Source organism: Chrysoperla carnea, chromosome 1 (genome assembly GCF_905475395.1).
Source record: "Chrysoperla carnea chromosome 1, inChrCarn1.1, whole genome shotgun sequence".
Taxonomy (NCBI): domain Eukaryota; kingdom Metazoa; phylum Arthropoda; class Insecta; order Neuroptera; family Chrysopidae; genus Chrysoperla; species Chrysoperla carnea.
The window spans coordinates 11,271,504-11,288,494 of NC_058337.1; the positions used below are offsets into that span (position 1 = coordinate 11,271,504).

At 30.7% G+C, this 16,991-nt stretch overlaps 1 protein-coding gene across 1 annotated transcript in view; it reads left to right on the forward strand.

Annotated features, from left to right (window-relative positions):
- Positions 1-16,245, forward strand: part of LOC123290730 (acetylcholine receptor subunit alpha-like) — a 51,331-nt gene extending 35,086 nt beyond the window's left edge. The window contains exons 4-7 of the mRNA XM_044871020.1: positions 11,072-11,218; positions 11,317-11,475; positions 15,364-15,604; positions 16,084-16,245. Of these exons, the coding sequence (XP_044726955.1) occupies positions 11,072-11,218; positions 11,317-11,475; positions 15,364-15,604; positions 16,084-16,245 (709 nt within the window). The remainder of the gene's footprint in view (positions 1-11,071; positions 11,219-11,316; positions 11,476-15,363; positions 15,605-16,083) is intronic.
- Positions 16,246-16,991: the final 746 nt, after the last annotated feature.

Consider the following 16,991-nt stretch of genomic DNA (forward strand, 5'->3'; position numbering starts at 1 on the left):
GTAAAGGTGTAAGAAAAAATAAAAACATTCATTTCGTGATTTTTCAGGCCTGTGCATGTATTTTCGTACCAATTAAATTATTTGGATTATATCTCTGCTCTAATATTTTCCCTCTCAAACATCATTCAATAATCACGTAATCAAATTATTTTTAAAATAGATAACGCATTTTTAGATAGCTGCGAAATTTTTGACGCATGTGCAGAACGCGTAAGAAAAAATATCTCATCAAGCGATTAAGCATTACCGAAGGATTGACACGAGTGCTGACGGGTTAAGAAACTAAAAGTACTTTTTAAACTTTTTTACAACTATACACATAGTGGAGAAATTTGGCCAATTTTCAGTTATGTGAGATTGACTTGTAATAACGATTTTTGAAACCATACTTATAAAAATAGCCATGGTAACAGTTGATCAAGTTCCTTTTCACGATAAAGTTTTCATAAATCTCATTTCAACTTTCCATAGTGAATAAAAAATTAAAATCTACTGAATTATATTTAAAGACCTCATAAAATTTTGCATTCCACATTTACAAATAGAACAAACTTATGTATTCTGCCATTCTATTTTTAAGTCGAATGTCGGTAAGCGTGAGTAAATGTTTGGTGAGATTGACCTTAATTTTCATCGACTTTTATGTAATTCATTTCCCAAAGAAGAGATCTACTTATTTCCATGCCAATTTCCCAAACCTCTTTTGTAGCTCAAAATTAGTTAATTTTCGGGAAAAATTTTTATTGCGGAAGTCTAACATTTTGGATCCATATCTTCTGTTGGGTGCACAGACTTCTGTTAGGTTCGTTACATGGAATGCTTTAAGTTCGTTCAAGATGGAATGCTTCAAAGAACGCTACGTTCAAAATTTCTCCATTCAAAACTCATGTTGAAGTGAATTATTTGTAAATTATCTAAAAAAAATTCACTTATCTTGCTGCAAATCATAACAAAACTTTCAAGATATTTAATATAACACATTTTTGAATAAATCAACTGTGTCAACACCCAGCGGGGCTTGAAAACTTGGATTTATATTAGAAACAGCTACACAATTTTCATATAAGACTTTTCGTTTTTAAATAAACGTAAAAGGTAATTACCTGTCGTCTGGATTTTATTTTAACTTCCAAATGTTAAAATATAAAACAAAATATATTATTTCTTTCACTAATTAAAAAAGCATGGTTTTAGAAAATGTTTACAAAGCAAAAAATTGGTGGCGAAATGCATTGTTCATAATCAATTTATAAAAAAATATATATAGCACAGTAAAGGTTCTTCTTCGTTTCCATGTTTATTCATAGCGGTGACGGTGTTACATCACTGAGGAGACGTTACGTTACGTGATATTATATGAGTATTTCATTTTACAAATTACACTTTTGTAAATCTTAGAAAATTGTACATAAGTAGGTCAAATTCCTTAGAATTGTGTACATTTTTACTCTCATTAATTATGTGTCTAAATATTTTCAACGAAAAGGCGTACACTATACTGTCGTGATGAATTCGTTGTCTTAATGTGTATGAACAAGCAATTAAGTAAAAAAAACTATTCAACAAAGGGCAGCTTTTATCTTAATGAATTAAAAACTGGGAATTATATTTTCATTGAGCCATCTACAATCTTTATGCGTCGTCTTTACTGCTATGCGGATTTTTATGGTCGAAGAGAAGTCAAACTAAGATATTTAAAAAAACCATATATTTTTTAAAATTAGTTGTATAAATCTTGCGAATTTTGATAATGAATTCGATAAATTTTTACAAATGGCTAATTTTTTTTTTAAATGTTTCTTTTGTTGTAAAAATACAGAAAAGGAGTTTTCCGGTTTTCTTGAATATCTCTGCTTCTATTAATCGAAATGAGGCGAATAAAAAAAGAATTGTTTGTTAAGAATTTCTGCTATTTGACCTTACATGCTATTGAAACCTGAACATAGTAAAGAATATCAAAATCTCGAGAAAGCTACTGTAACCTCACATTTTCAACTTCCTTTGATATTCGAAAATTGAAAGTGGTAAATTTTAGCCCGATACACAGCCGCAATTTTGAGAAAAACAAATTTTTCTGAAAAATTTCAACAGCTTTTCTGTTCATTCAACAGTTTCAAATGAGCAGTTTCAAATGAGCCCTCCACTAAGGGCATGACTGCACGCCGTGCGCAGATGTTGCGAGGTTATCGAAAAACATACGTCAAACACAAAATGAAAACAATCCATTTTTTCCTATTAAAAACATTTTGCCTATCGCTTGAACAAAAAGGAGGTACCAAAATAATCAGGAGAATTTCCTGAACAAGATGCATCTAAAAAATAGGTTGAAAAAAAAAGTTGTGGTTGCTTGAGTTAAAAAAAAGTAAAGTGAATAATAAAAACAATGAAATGGAAATTGTTAACAAATGATTACTAACCAGTGGCGTAGCAAGGGGTGGGCGAGGGGGTTCATCATGTCGGCGTGCTACTCACAAGAGGCGCCAACTGGTTCGCAAAACAAAAAATTGTTGGATATTTTTTTTTATTATACTTAATTGATATCTGGAAAATATATTTTAAAAGTGCCAGCGTAATATAACAAATGTTAATTCGTAAATAAAAAGGAAAAAAAGAAGCACTAATAGTCTAAATCAAACTGTGATAATATATCCATAATAGAAAAAGGACGTCTTTTCTACTGGCAGGGCTGACTCGACCTGTGTCTGCCAGCACTTCTTTATGGAATCTACGCTGTGTGGTTACATAAATTATCTCCTTTGTTGATTTGTGTGATAAAATATGTAATATATTAGATATGGTCTTGAATCATGAGCTCCGTGAATAGGCAATAGAAAAAGCAAAGTCTCTTGTTAAAAATGAAATTTTGATGCAACAATAAGAAAACGCCGCAAAATGCCCAAAGAAGTGGAAAGAAATAAATAATAGGTATCTTTTTAACTAATTCTAGATGATCATATACATTTCCAAATCAAGTCTTGTTTTCTCAACTACATTTTTTGTCTCAAATTTAAAGCCTAGCTTAAGCCTATGATTTTAATTATTTTACTTTATTTATTTATTCATTGCGAGTATATTTGACATATAATATTATATGGTTTTCGAAAGAAGAGGAGCGCTAAGAAAATATTGTGCCCCGGGCACGCGTTAAGCTCGCTACGCCTCTGTTACTAACTAATGTATATCATACAAGAACAAAGGATTATATAATTTCACTTGATATATTTATTGTTATTAATAACATTGATTCCTTTTCAAATAAATTTTTAGACAAAATGAGAAATATAATATCGAATAGAAAGTTACATAAGTCCTAATAACAACTTTATAAGGGTTATAACGTATAAATGTAGATATTAATAATTAAATAAATTTCAATCCTTTCCGTCATAAATTTTAATATATCATAAAAGTTTACCTCATAAATATGTACTACCAGAGATTTTCATATTACTTTGAGAATGTAAATATAAATATATAACATTTCAAAATTAAAATAAGTTGAGGGTAACAACAATTGACTTTACATAATTTAGGTCCGATTTTACAAAGTTTTAGTGAAAGCATATGAATGGTAAAATTAAATGGATTGTAGTAAAAATAAAACGCTTACCTTAATTTCTGGAACATACACCCATATTCACAGAGTAAAGGGATAGGAACAACATGGAATACTATGGATGCAAATGTTTGTTGCAGAAAGTTTTTTTCAAAAGATCATTCGCCGACTGTTAATAGTTTAGATTTTTTCTGGTTACGCTTATCCTGTATTCACGGTCTAACCTTAAATTATTTTTTAACCGACTTCAAACAAAAAAAGGAGGAGGTTCTCAATTCGACTGTATTTTCTTTAATGTTTGTTACCTCAGAATTTGCGACTGGATGAACCAATTTTGAAGATTATTTTTCTACTTGAAAGCTGATGCTTCCCGAGTGGTCCCATTTCAATTTAGTCCAGTTCTGACAATCCAGTCCATACATGAGACATCGAAGAAAAAAACTATTCCAAAACAAATTAATATACACTAAAAAGTAAAAAATAACGATAATATAATGTAGCTACAATCATTGTTATTTTTTGAGTCGGTGTCAGCCGAAGTTAATGCAACTGTTCTGTCACAGTTGTCTCCTTGGCTGACACCGGCTCCAAAAATAACAATAATTGTAACTACATTATATTATTAAATAAAGAGAATTGAAAAAAATACACACGAACCCGGACTTCTTGGATTCATGTCAAGGGCCCTACCAGGCCATTCGAGTTCTAGACACAGAGTGCAATTTGAACCGATATCTTGAACCGCTTTCTATATTCGCCAAAGTAACCATGTCCTCTCAGCGCCTGTGCTATATAAAATTCTACTTCTCCATGCGATGTCATGTTCCATTTAATGCCATTCGGTATAAGTCTCTTTGTCCAAGCAGCCTTTCCGGTATTTGTCCCCAATCTTTCCTGCCATCATTCTTTGTAATTATTATCAATCTCATCGGTGGTTTCTCTGTACCATGCTAACCGTTCACGCACTATCAAATCAATCGGTGGAATTCCTGCTAGTACCAGGGCTACCTCCGTCCAAAAAGTCCCAAAGCCAGAACAAACCCGAAGAGCAATCCTTCGTTGCACTTTCTCCAGTATATCGAGATTGCACTTGATTGACAGTTCATGGCCTCATATTGGACATGCATATAGCATAATAGAATGGGCCACACCACTAAGAATCCTTCTTGACGAGATTTTTCGTCCACCAAAACATGGTATAAATCCTTACAGTTTCATAGCTGCCTTCTCCGACTTTATTGCGAATGCTTGGATCTGACGACTTGGATCTTCATACGAAAACTTATCCCAAAAACAACTCCTAGATAATATATAATTTTCTTTTTTGTGTCAATCTCTATCCCATCCGTATTAAGATGAACCATTGTAAGCCTCCTTCCGTCGTATAAAAGAACCGCCTCACATTTCTCTGATGCAACCTTTAGCCCCTTACCCTTTACTGCTTGAACTACATTAACGATAGCAGTATTAACATTTCCAATTAGTTCTTCTGTAGTTTTCGCCTTTATTGTTAGTACAGTATCATCCGCATATCCGATAATACTGACTCCTTTACGCACCTCAGTATCCAGCACACTTTCGTAGGCCACGTTCAACAGTATTGGACCAAGTACGGAGCCTCGCGGTACACCCGACGTTATGTTAATAGTATGTTCGCCCACTATCAACTCGCTTTCTTCGCAATTCAGACATAATTACCGATCATGGTGCCGAGGAAAAAGCATTCTTAATGTCTAGTGTAACTAACAAACAAAATTTACTGTTATAAGATAAATTAATGCCACAATTTTTGACAACAAAATTTTGATAATGAATTAAATAAAACATTAAAATTATTGTTTTTATTTTAATTTTGGTCACCGTGTCGTTTAAATATCGCTGTACAGTGTGCTAATGTGCAATTCTAAAAAAAAAAGTTAATCGCAGCTTGAGTATATAAAATTATATGTACAAAATTTATATGAGAACACAAACTATAAAGTTTGTATAAAAACCTAGGAAAACTACCGAAATTATAAAAAACAGTGGTAAGCAAATATGACAAAAAACATTAAAATGTAAAATAAAGCAGGTAACTTTGATATTTTTATTCAATGAAAAAAGTCTTACAGGTATTCGCTCCGTGCGTGAGTTTCGTTTCCATGGTAACGATACACTACTCTAATTATAGAATTGTATGGACGCATATATAATTGTATGGATTGCATTTAAGACTTACATTTAAAATTTAATATTCTTGTTTCACAAATTTAAATAAATAATTATGATAATTTACATTTGAAAAATAATATTTGTTCAATTTGATTTCTTATTTTCACAATTTTTAATGCATTAAGTTTAATTAATTCGTTTTTTTCAATAATTTTAATTTGACATTTCTATTACATTAACATGTAAAGAATTGCAAATTAGTCATAACAGCCCCCTTTAACTCCAAAATTTTTCACTTAAAGCGCTGGCATCGATTTTATTGTCCCTACCATGACTACGCACACAACGAATAGTTCACATGTCTTTTACGCGTGGTGTCGTCCCATAAACATCTGAATATGTAAAAACGTCATAAAATTGTTTATTTTGTATTTCAGGATAAAAACAATAACTTTATGCCAGAAAGCCAAAATATATTCACTTAAAGACTTCATTGTCAATTATATTGTGTTTTGATTATAATTTTATACAAATAAAAATAGAAGCAGATGTGTTATACATACAGTACATACAAAATAAACACGTAATAATAATGGTAGGTACAAAAAAAATAAAAAGGACGCTCAGAGATAATATTGTTTAGTTTGATATTATATAACATAACACAACAGAACAGAGTATTTAAACATTTATACATAAAACCATACTTTTTATGTGTGACTTTAATATGTATCTTTACTTGTATATTATTTATCTTTGGGTAAGGATAGAAGGTGGTTTTACATTTTGAAGTATGTACATGTCATAGAAGATTTTATTTAGTTTTTATGCCTCTTTAAAAAGCGACATATCATTATGAGCTAAAAGTTCTTTACTCTTTTAATGTGAATATGTACCTACCTTCATACAGTTCTTGATTATCAGGCTTTTGTCTCATATAAGCATTCACTCTTTTTGAACGTAAGATAGGGATAGAATTTGTTGCTTTCTTTTCTCAATTAGTGTAGTACGTTATTCCGGGAGTTTTTTATTTTGATCAAAAAATAAAAAACACTAAATAAATTTTTTATTTTAAAAAATCACCGAACCCCTAGAATTAAAATATGAACCAAATAATCGACTTTTGAACAAACCTAATCAATTAAATACTAATACCGATCTCAAAATTTGAACGATCAGTTAACATCTAGCTTAATACAAACATTTTGTCTGTTTGCGTAAGGTGATAGTGTTGCATTGTTAAGGTTTTTTTTAGTTTACAAATAAGTTTATCATATTTAAATTTGTAAAACTATTGATTGGAATGAATAAATAAATCATTTTAAAGCTTTTTCAAATTATTTTCTTTAAATTATGTTCTTAAATCAGTGATGGTGAACCATACTACGGAAGTCTAACGAAATTATGGAAAATAAGAAATTATTATTTTTAACTTGGTGATCTCATTTTAAATTGGTGTTATAGTTATTAAAATATTTTATACCAATAGAAGCAGTAGATACTGTAGATTTTTGTGAGGTTATTACGGGACATGTTTGTTTTCCGGTTTTATAATTTGTCTAATTAATTCTAAAAGATTTGATTTTTATGATAAGCATCTACTGTGTTTTTAATTCCCGAAATAATGAGCAGGGTTGAAATTTGATTTGATGAGTATCACATTGTAAAGGAGAAAATTGAAACTGCGTTTTCAATGATTATTTGTGTTAAAATAACTTTTACTAGTTGTAAAAAATCAGGAAATAATAATTTCTAGTAACTTAATTAATTTAATAACCATAATATATATAATACTTGTGATTTATTACTATCATTATTCAGCTATATAATATTTATTTTTTTCTTATTTTTAATTATTAAACATTAAAATTTTTTGTTTTTTAATCAAATTTTATATAAAAATACTCAATAAACTTACTTACGTTTAACAAAACAATTATTTTTAATTTATCAGGTTCAAAGCCAAATTTTATCACGGAATTAGAGACAAACTAGAAGTCAAGAAAATTAACTTTAATACTATAAATTAAAGACTAAGGCGTGAACAAACGTACCAAACTAATTGTTAATAAATCATTTTGTACGACAAACATTCATTTTTATAGTGGAAATATTTATATTAAATTCAATAATTAGCTACAAAGTGCATAATGTCTAAACATCCCATAATATGGTACATTTACAATTATTTCATTTACAATGAGAAAAAATCGTATTTCATTTTTAAGATCCTCAGTCCTATTTGGTTATTTTCGTATAGGTATAGATCAAACCAACTGTTCAGCATGCATGAAACAAGAAGTGCAAAAAAACAACATTGAATTTCACGAGAGAGAGTGAAAAAATATGTTTAAAGTTCTAATCAATGATAAAGAAATTTAATTATTTTTTGAAGCGATATTGCGGAAAAATACACGAAAAAGTTTTTTGAAGAAATATTAATTTTGAATAAAGATAACATAAAATTTAAATCAGTTATTGAAACTTTCCATCAACGTCATCTAATATGTACTGAAAATGAATTATCGATAAGTCAGTTGTCAAGTCAATTATCGACCAATCAAACAAACAAACAAATCAAATCTAAGTTAATATAAAACACAGGTATTCTAATCTTGCAATGCATGATGAGAAATGTGTCCATGTTTGACATATCAACTGTCAACTAAAATACTTTCATGCTAACTCCCATAATAATAACAAATATTTGTATAATATTTGAGAGATATCTAAAGTATTCTTAATACCGAGAACAAGTAAATTAGGAATGTTGTTATAATATTATTTCAAAAATCTAAACAATTTATTTGCAAACAGTCTTTGTAGAAGTACACATATATGCACTTCGAGAACTATAAACAACTAGATTTTGGTTCTCTGATTGCACCGTTATATGTTCATAATGATTTTCCATAGCTAGTGAAGACTTCTTCGGCTTTTTTCAACAATTGATATACTGGCCCACTAAGATGTTTAAAGTGACCACATTTGTTGCATTTGTGCATTCAGAGCTTGCATTTCATAAGTGTACTGAAGAATTAATTGCACTTCCGCATACTTCGCAATCAAAGGACGAAAAAAAACTGCCCAACCACAAAGCTAATATAGTCCGTATATTTGAATTTCTGTTAATCTATATATATAAAAAGAGAGTGTTTGTTTGTATGTCCCCGATTTTCCCTAAAACTAACCATTGACCTTCGGTAGGGGATTATGTCATTGGGTAGCCCTTAGGCTCCCATTGTGAATAAGGGAGTTTGGTGGGGGTGCATTGTGAATAAGGGAGTTTGGTGGGGGTGGAATTAAAAATGATCTAGGAATTCATAGAAAATAGATTAAAAATAGTTCTAATAATTTTCAATAGATGGCGCCACTGTCAATAGTACAATTTTCACTAGATGGCGCTACTGGCGCAAATGTCTTTCGATTTTTCTCGAAAATTCTGGAATGTTCCATGGATTTCTATCGAATTTTCTAGAATTTTCTCGAACATTCTGGAATGTTCTATGGATTTCTATCGAATTTTCTAGAACTTTCTCGAATATTCTCGAATGTTGTATGGATTTTTATTGAATTTTATCAAACTTTCTCGAACAATCTGGAATGTTCCATGGGTTTATGTCTAATTTTCTAGAATTTTCTCGAACATTCTAGAATGTTCTATGGATTTCTATCGAATTTTCTAGAATTTTCTCGAACATTCTGGAATGTTCTATGGATTTCTATCGAATTTTCTAGAACTTTCTCGAATATTCTGGAATGTTCCATGGGTTTCTATCGCTCTTTCCCTTACTTTTCCGTACACACAGAGAGTTTAACAGCTAGTTCACAATTATTAAGGTATTTTGACGATATATTCTGTTTCATCAACTAAACAATGTATCAATGTGTCAATTTTGAAATAAGTTCCAGAAAACACATTGTCAACATTTTTGTTATTGTTGACGTTTGAACAATAACAAAAATGTTGACAATGTGTTTTCTGGAACTTATTTCAAAATTGAAGACTTAGAAAGTAAAGGACTATACCTAAAAGCTGTTAGGGTCGTGCTAGAAGATAGAAGAAAAATATAAACCATAAAAAACAACATGAAAATGATAGAAATTGAGTCCAATAGCTGATTTTTATTAAAAAACTCCTTTATGCATCTCCCATCCCTTTCGGGGATCTGAAAGGCTCAAAATGAAATGGAGCATTTTTTTTTTGCGAGTTAAGACTTTTAATGGCGTATAAAAGGGTTTTTAGAGCTGATCTGGACTTTTCAATAAAAAGGTTTAATTTGTTACCCCTCCTCATCTTTTAGCCCACATAAGTAGTCTTAACTAGCAAAAACATGATCTAGTTCGTTTTGAGAGTCTTTCAGACCCCCGAAAGGGAGGGAGAGGTGCATAAAGGAGTTTTTTAATAAAAATATCTTAAATTTCGGGTTATTTTAGCATTTTGACCATTTTAAAATCCTTTAAAAATATACAATTTCCTTTACGATGTAAACACCCTTCACTCCAATGGCGCGGAGGGGGGGAACTCAAGTTCCGCTTTAATTTTTTAGGATACTTTTCTGAACCAATGCAAAAAACCGCAAATCAATATACCTACCAAACAAGTTTTTCGTAAGAATAGAAAAATTCTAGGTTCATTTATTGTACCAAGAACAGTACAATGCGAATGATTGATTACATACGATTTTCTCTATAATGGTGTATATGTGAGGTATCGCAATCTTGTATGTGCATAGAATATTGAATATTCAAATTATGGATCATATCTTTTATTGATACCAAGCTTTAATATATTGGCTATAAAATAGTAATTGAGAGTTATAATTTACGACGTACTTCAATTGTAGTGTAGTACCTAGAATTAAATTTAAATTTGCATACATGCATTAGTCCAGTGCATGTAGGAAAATCGAAGAGTGGTGGCCCAAAAGTTTTTGACACCAGATTGATTAATTATTCATTCAATAGGGACCTTAAATCTTAATTTTTTTGTCGCTATCTTGAAAATTACTGGAATAAAACTAAAAAAAGGCTGTTATATTGATTAAAAGTTTGGGCAGCGAAACTTTGGGGTTTTTCTTTTCACATCAAAATAAGTATTTTTTGAAATTTTTTACTTTTGCGGAGTGGTGCAACATGTCTTACCAACAAAATCGGAATCGGAATTTTGAAATGGACTTTTTATAGGTCATTTTTTATAGCCCAATAGAGATAGTTTCGGTGAAAAAACTTAACTTAGATTTTTTAAGCAGATCGACTTTTTTATTGAATTATTTTTCTGGGCTATTTACCTTCCTGATAAGTAAAATACTCGATTCTTCTTAATATAAATACTCTAATAACATTTTTACATTATTTTTTCAGTATATGTGTAACAGTCGTCGTATTAAATGTACATTTTCGGTCTCCACAAACACATCGTATGGCGCCTTGGGTGAAGAGGGTATTTATACACATATTACCAAGATTATTAGTAATGAGAAGGCCGCAATATTCTTTTGAAACAAATAGGTAAGGAAAAATATGTTTTTTTCCCTGCAAATTTTCTTATGATATAGTTACCAATTTTCTACTTTTAATAGGCTACTTCTTCGAGGTGCATTACGCAGTGGTACAACAGGGAGAACGACAGCAAATCAAGCAGCTGGAAAAAATATGGCTGCATGTTTCTATCCATATCAACCAACGTCGCAGAGTGATGATGATTCTTGTAGTCCAAAACGATATTCAAGTCGAACACCCTCGAAAGAAGATTTGTCACCAGGAAGGTAAATACATTTATAACCAATCTATTTATTCAAATTACTCCAAACAAATAATAAAAAATGGCTAAGTTTTGTGTTGTTTTATAGTGCATAACTTTAAAAACCTCGAACGAGAATCCATAAAAGTATACATTTTAAACAATGTTGATGTTACAGTGAAAACTTGTATCCGGTCAAAACTACTGTTAGCTGGCGAAATTAGTCAAAAGTACTTTTGACTGCAGACTTTCGACAATAATAACTTAATTTTGTTTACTTTTACTTCAATTACTTTATCTTCAATTAAAGTTAATAAGCTTGAAAAATAGTTTTATCTCCATTCACAACAATTAAAAGTAAATTCGGCTTACTCTCTAGCGAGTTTATAACTAGAAATCTAAAACAACTTGGCCATTACAAAAAACGACTCGTACACCATTCAACAAAGTCGTACACCACGGTATGAGTGAAGGTTTCTAAAAATGCACTTTTTACATTAAAATGAGACACCTTCACGTTTAAGGAAGGGAGAAAGTTGGGGAAGGGGTAGGGGGTAGGATTGGGGCCATAGTTGTATTAAACTGTTGATATTGACGTGCGATTAATATAATTAACACGATATGATGGTAATAAATAGTTATAGGGACAAAACCTTCATGTTTCGCTTACTTTTTTACATTTCGAGTAACTTTGATCTACCTTTGATCAGCTGTATCTCGGGCACTAATGAGTCTAGAAAAACCTTTTAAATACCAAATTTTAGCCAATTTAATGTTCTACAACTTTGTAACCGAATATAGAACACAAAATTGGCTTAAGTAAGGAGATATAAGCGAAAAATTGTAAAAAGTTCGACAATTTTGGTGTTTTTGCTCCTCCCCCTCAAGTTAGCACAGGGTCCTCAAGGTCGAAAACTTATTATAGACATCCTAGAGTACCCTCAAATAGCCTGTAAAAATTTCATTAACTTCGGAGTACTTTCCAGGTAGAAAGTACATGTCTACTGGAGTATGTACATTACGTGCAATAAAGGATTTCAAAACAGGCGCTTCTTTTGTAATGCGTATAATTCAAAAACTACTTGACGGATTGTCAAGCTATTTTTTTTTTTTTTTTTTTGTAGCTAATCTTAACAGGTTTTATTTAAATAAAAAATTATGTGACCATATCAACGGATATTTAGTTGTTATTTTCACTAGAATGAAAAATTTTATGGAAAAATGACATATTTTTTTTAATATTCGGCCGTCATCTTTATTTATTTAAATGGTATGTTTTTCTTTTGATTAGAGATGTCAAGAAGAAACGATTGACACCTCAATCACTTAAATCGGTGCAACCGTTTTGATTATATAAATGTTTTAAATTATACAGACGCCATTTTGGAAAAGGTCCGCCATCTGGAATTCCAATGGATGAAATTTGTGTTTCCTCGGATGAAATCATTCATATTGGTCCCTTGTATCACTGTGTAAAGTGGCTTGCTTTTTTTGCATAAAATGCAGCTTCCGATGAAAATATCACCGTAAGCCCTAAGGCTATAATTGTACACAAAGATACCTCATTCTTATTGGTCCCTAGTATCACTGTGTAAAGTGGCTTGCTTTCTGCATAAAATGCAGCTTCCGACGAAAATATCACCGTAAGCCCTAAGTCTATAATTGTACACAAAGATACCAACATAATGTTTTAAAACGAGATAAAAAAATATTTTATATTTAAAAAAAAAAATTATTTTCATTTTATCACTCTTTTACATGGGACTGAGAAATGTGACATGATTGTAGAGTGCGTACATTGAATCGTACACATAAGCGTCAACTTTTTATAATTAATCTCTTACTGTGAAATAATCTTTGTACCAGTGGTCTTTAACATTTCCAATCTAGTTACTCTTTCTTGAAGGGAATGGGCAAAAATCAAATATCAAGTGTATTGGAAATGAATCAAGGACAGAGGTTGTCATTTGTCGGCTTTACTATTTCTCATATACATTAATGATTTGAACGCTTGGGTGGAAGATATACAGTTTGACAATCATCTCCCTAGCCATTTATAATATACTAGCGACCCGCCCCGGCTTCGCACGGGTGCAATGCAACGTTGAAGGTGCAATGCATAATAGATAGACATATACCATCACGGACTTTTCTGTAGACCTTTTCAATGTGTACAATATACATTATTTTGATAAAACTATTTACCATAGCGGCGCCATCTATTGATTACTTACTCAACCCAGTCGAAAGGTATCGACATCTGTTAGAATCATTTGGAGTTAACAGATAATTGTGACTGTCAAATAATAACAGACAAATAATTAGCAATAAATTAAAATTGCGACTATAATTTGAGATTTAAACTATCCTATCTCTCAAGTTGGATCGAACTGCACATGGTGTGCGAATTTTATTATAATCGGTTAAGTGGTTTAGGAGTCCATTGAGGAAAAACATTGTAACACGAGATTTATATATATTAAGATGAAGTAAGAAGAGTATAATATATAATATGCTTGAATAAAGCATGAAAGCTGTCAATAAACACACCAAACCGACCTGGCTTTGTAATTGCTATTGTAATTGTAACACTTCTGTATTGTTTTCTTTGTTTTATTCATAAGAACGTCTTATTTCATATATTATACTCTTCATTTCAAATACACTTGATACTGATTTTTGCCAATTCCTACGCAACAAGTTGCACTTTTGTATATTGACTGTAAAGCGAGGATCATATCTTTATTTAGTCCTATTTTATATAGTTTCAGCTATAATAAATTCCTATCGACTTTATCAGCCGCTTTTTCAATATCTATGAAGCAAGTTTGTTGACGTTAGAAGTAAGTGTCAATCCGCGATAATTTGTTTGATCTCGAGTATCTCCTTTTCCTTTGTGCAGATTAACTATCAGTCGAGAAATGGAACGTTATTTTAAGATATTGTAGAAATAAATAAATAATTTAGTGGACGTCTATGATTTGACAAAGGACAAACTAACAAAGTTTTGAGGACAAAAAAACCATATGTGAGCTTCTATGTGTATATTCTCTGAGTTATCTTTTTAAATATTGAAGAAGTTTATTGACAGTACCTTTAACTTAAATAAATAACAAAGTCGCTTTATTTTTCTGCTATTTTAAAAATCAATTGAAATAATTTTGGTATTCATAAGGGCTTATTATTAATTTTATACATTTCAATAAGTTTCTACCCACTGGAAAAATGCTATACAATTCTTTGAAAGTTATTTCTTCTTTTTCCGTTTCTTACTTTCATTGTGAAAAATCTTTCTGATGAGTGAGATTACTACAGATTACACCATTTCTATTTATCAACTTTCCACCTGCGTGGTTATACCAAATTTAATTCGATATTCAATGGTAATTATACCACATTCAATTGTATTATTTTAAAATATATTGCTTTTATTTTTTTCAGGATCTTGTATAAGACAAAATAATTTAAAAGAAAGTTTTTAACTTAAGGGGACTGATCACCTTGAGATTTTTTTTTCTTATATAAAACGGTTTTAAACCATTAGTATAATACCCACCCTAAAATTTCAGAAAAATAAATAAATATGTTTTTAAGTTATTCATATAATTTATATTGAATATGTATCGTAAATTATCGGGTTTCATTTTCTTCAAATTTTTGTCAGCTTCACGTTTATAAAAATGTTTACCCTGTTAACTCGATGCCAAGCTTATCGATTCTTTCTCGATTGTCTTTATTTGTTCGTCTTGAGTTTCTTCAAGTATTGACTGGTCAAAATTTTGTTTTTTTTCTGTTGTTGTTAGTTTTTTTCAGCGTTTTGAAGTCAAATTTTGGAAAAAAAAATCGAACAAACAAAATTTTCATTTTTATTATGAATCAAACTTTACATAATTTTTTATTTTTTTATTTCTAGTTTAGTAGACGGTGGACCTTTTGGTGGAAGTTGTCAAATTCATGGACCAGTTGTTGGGGTACCACATTCAGAATCTGAAGATTTAAGTATGTCATGCGGAGGAATTGATGATGAAATCAAAAGTCCAGTTTTAAGAAATCCAGCTTTTTCACATTCAAGATGTCCGCCAGAAATTCATAAATCATGTTTTTGTGTACGTTTTATTGCGGAACATACAAAAATGTTAGAAGATTCAACAAAGGTAAAGCAATAACGTAGAAGATTTTTAATTTTTACCAAAAGTATTTTAATTTTGAACCCGTCGACTCTATTAACTCAGTTTTTTAAAAAGGGCGTAAATTCTTATTTTAACTAACATGAAAAAACTAGCTCTGGAAATCTGATATAGATGAAATATGGCAACCAAAAATATAGGTATGGCCACGAGCTCCCAAAATTAAAATAACTTTTAAAATCGATAATTATTTTAACATTATATCCGGATAGAGTGCCAGTTGTCAGCTTGATACTCGACCAGAAAATGTTTCTTAGGGTACCTTTTAAATATTTCCGAATAAAAAACGTCAATTCTTGATCTTTCTTACAGAACCTACAAATCAGTTCGCAAATCGTCGTCCGTCAGTTATTGTTCTTCCCCGTGCTATCTAGTGATATAATAGGCTTTCCAGAAGGAAATCAAATACTTTTGAAGTTATTTCATCTCAATTAATTATGTTTCAGGTAAAAGAAGATTGGAAGTATGTGGCAATGGTATTGGATAGACTATTTTTATGGATATTCACATTAGCTGTATTTGCTGGAACAGCTGGAATTATTTTACAAGCACCAACATTATACGACGATCGTATACCCATTGATGAGAAATTTTCAAATTTTGGGTGACGGCAAACATCATAAGGTGATCTTCGTTCACGACGAACGAAACCTTGATTTTCTAAATTAAAGGTCACCTTATGATTGATTCCTTAAATAAACAAACAGACTGTATAAAAACAATGATAATATGAAGAAAAAAAAACACGATTCTTATATACAATGCCTTTTTTTAAATAAATCAATTTAAAACATAAAAAAATTGTCACGAATAATAATTTATAAGATCATCATATCATCATCAAAGCGGAAATTTAACAAAATCACATTTACAATATTGTCATCGCAAAACGTATTTTGGAAAAGTGTGTGCAAATTTTTGTGTGAATCTAAGTGTTGATAGATGCATTGTACTTTAGTAGAAAGGACGATTTTTTAAATAACTACCGTAAATATAATTCGTTCAGTCGATAACCATTAGTTGGGTTATAAGAAAAAATGTCGAAATGAAAATAAAAAATTGTATAAATTGTAGATATAATTTCTAATTTTGAAGATAATCTTGAATCAAAAACAGTGGCAGAAGTAAAAGGAAACGTCAAAGCTTTCATCTATTGGATTTAAATGTTATTTCGGAAGCTGTAAGGCTTGTATCAAGTGGACATTTTGTGTGTGATATTCAACTGCATCAGTTACACCTGTATGTAATTTACATCTGCAATTAGATGTCAATTACATACAGTTGTAACCAGCCAAACAAAGCATGCAGTTTGGATTTAAACTGCATATTGTTGACACTCGACTGTAATAAGTAG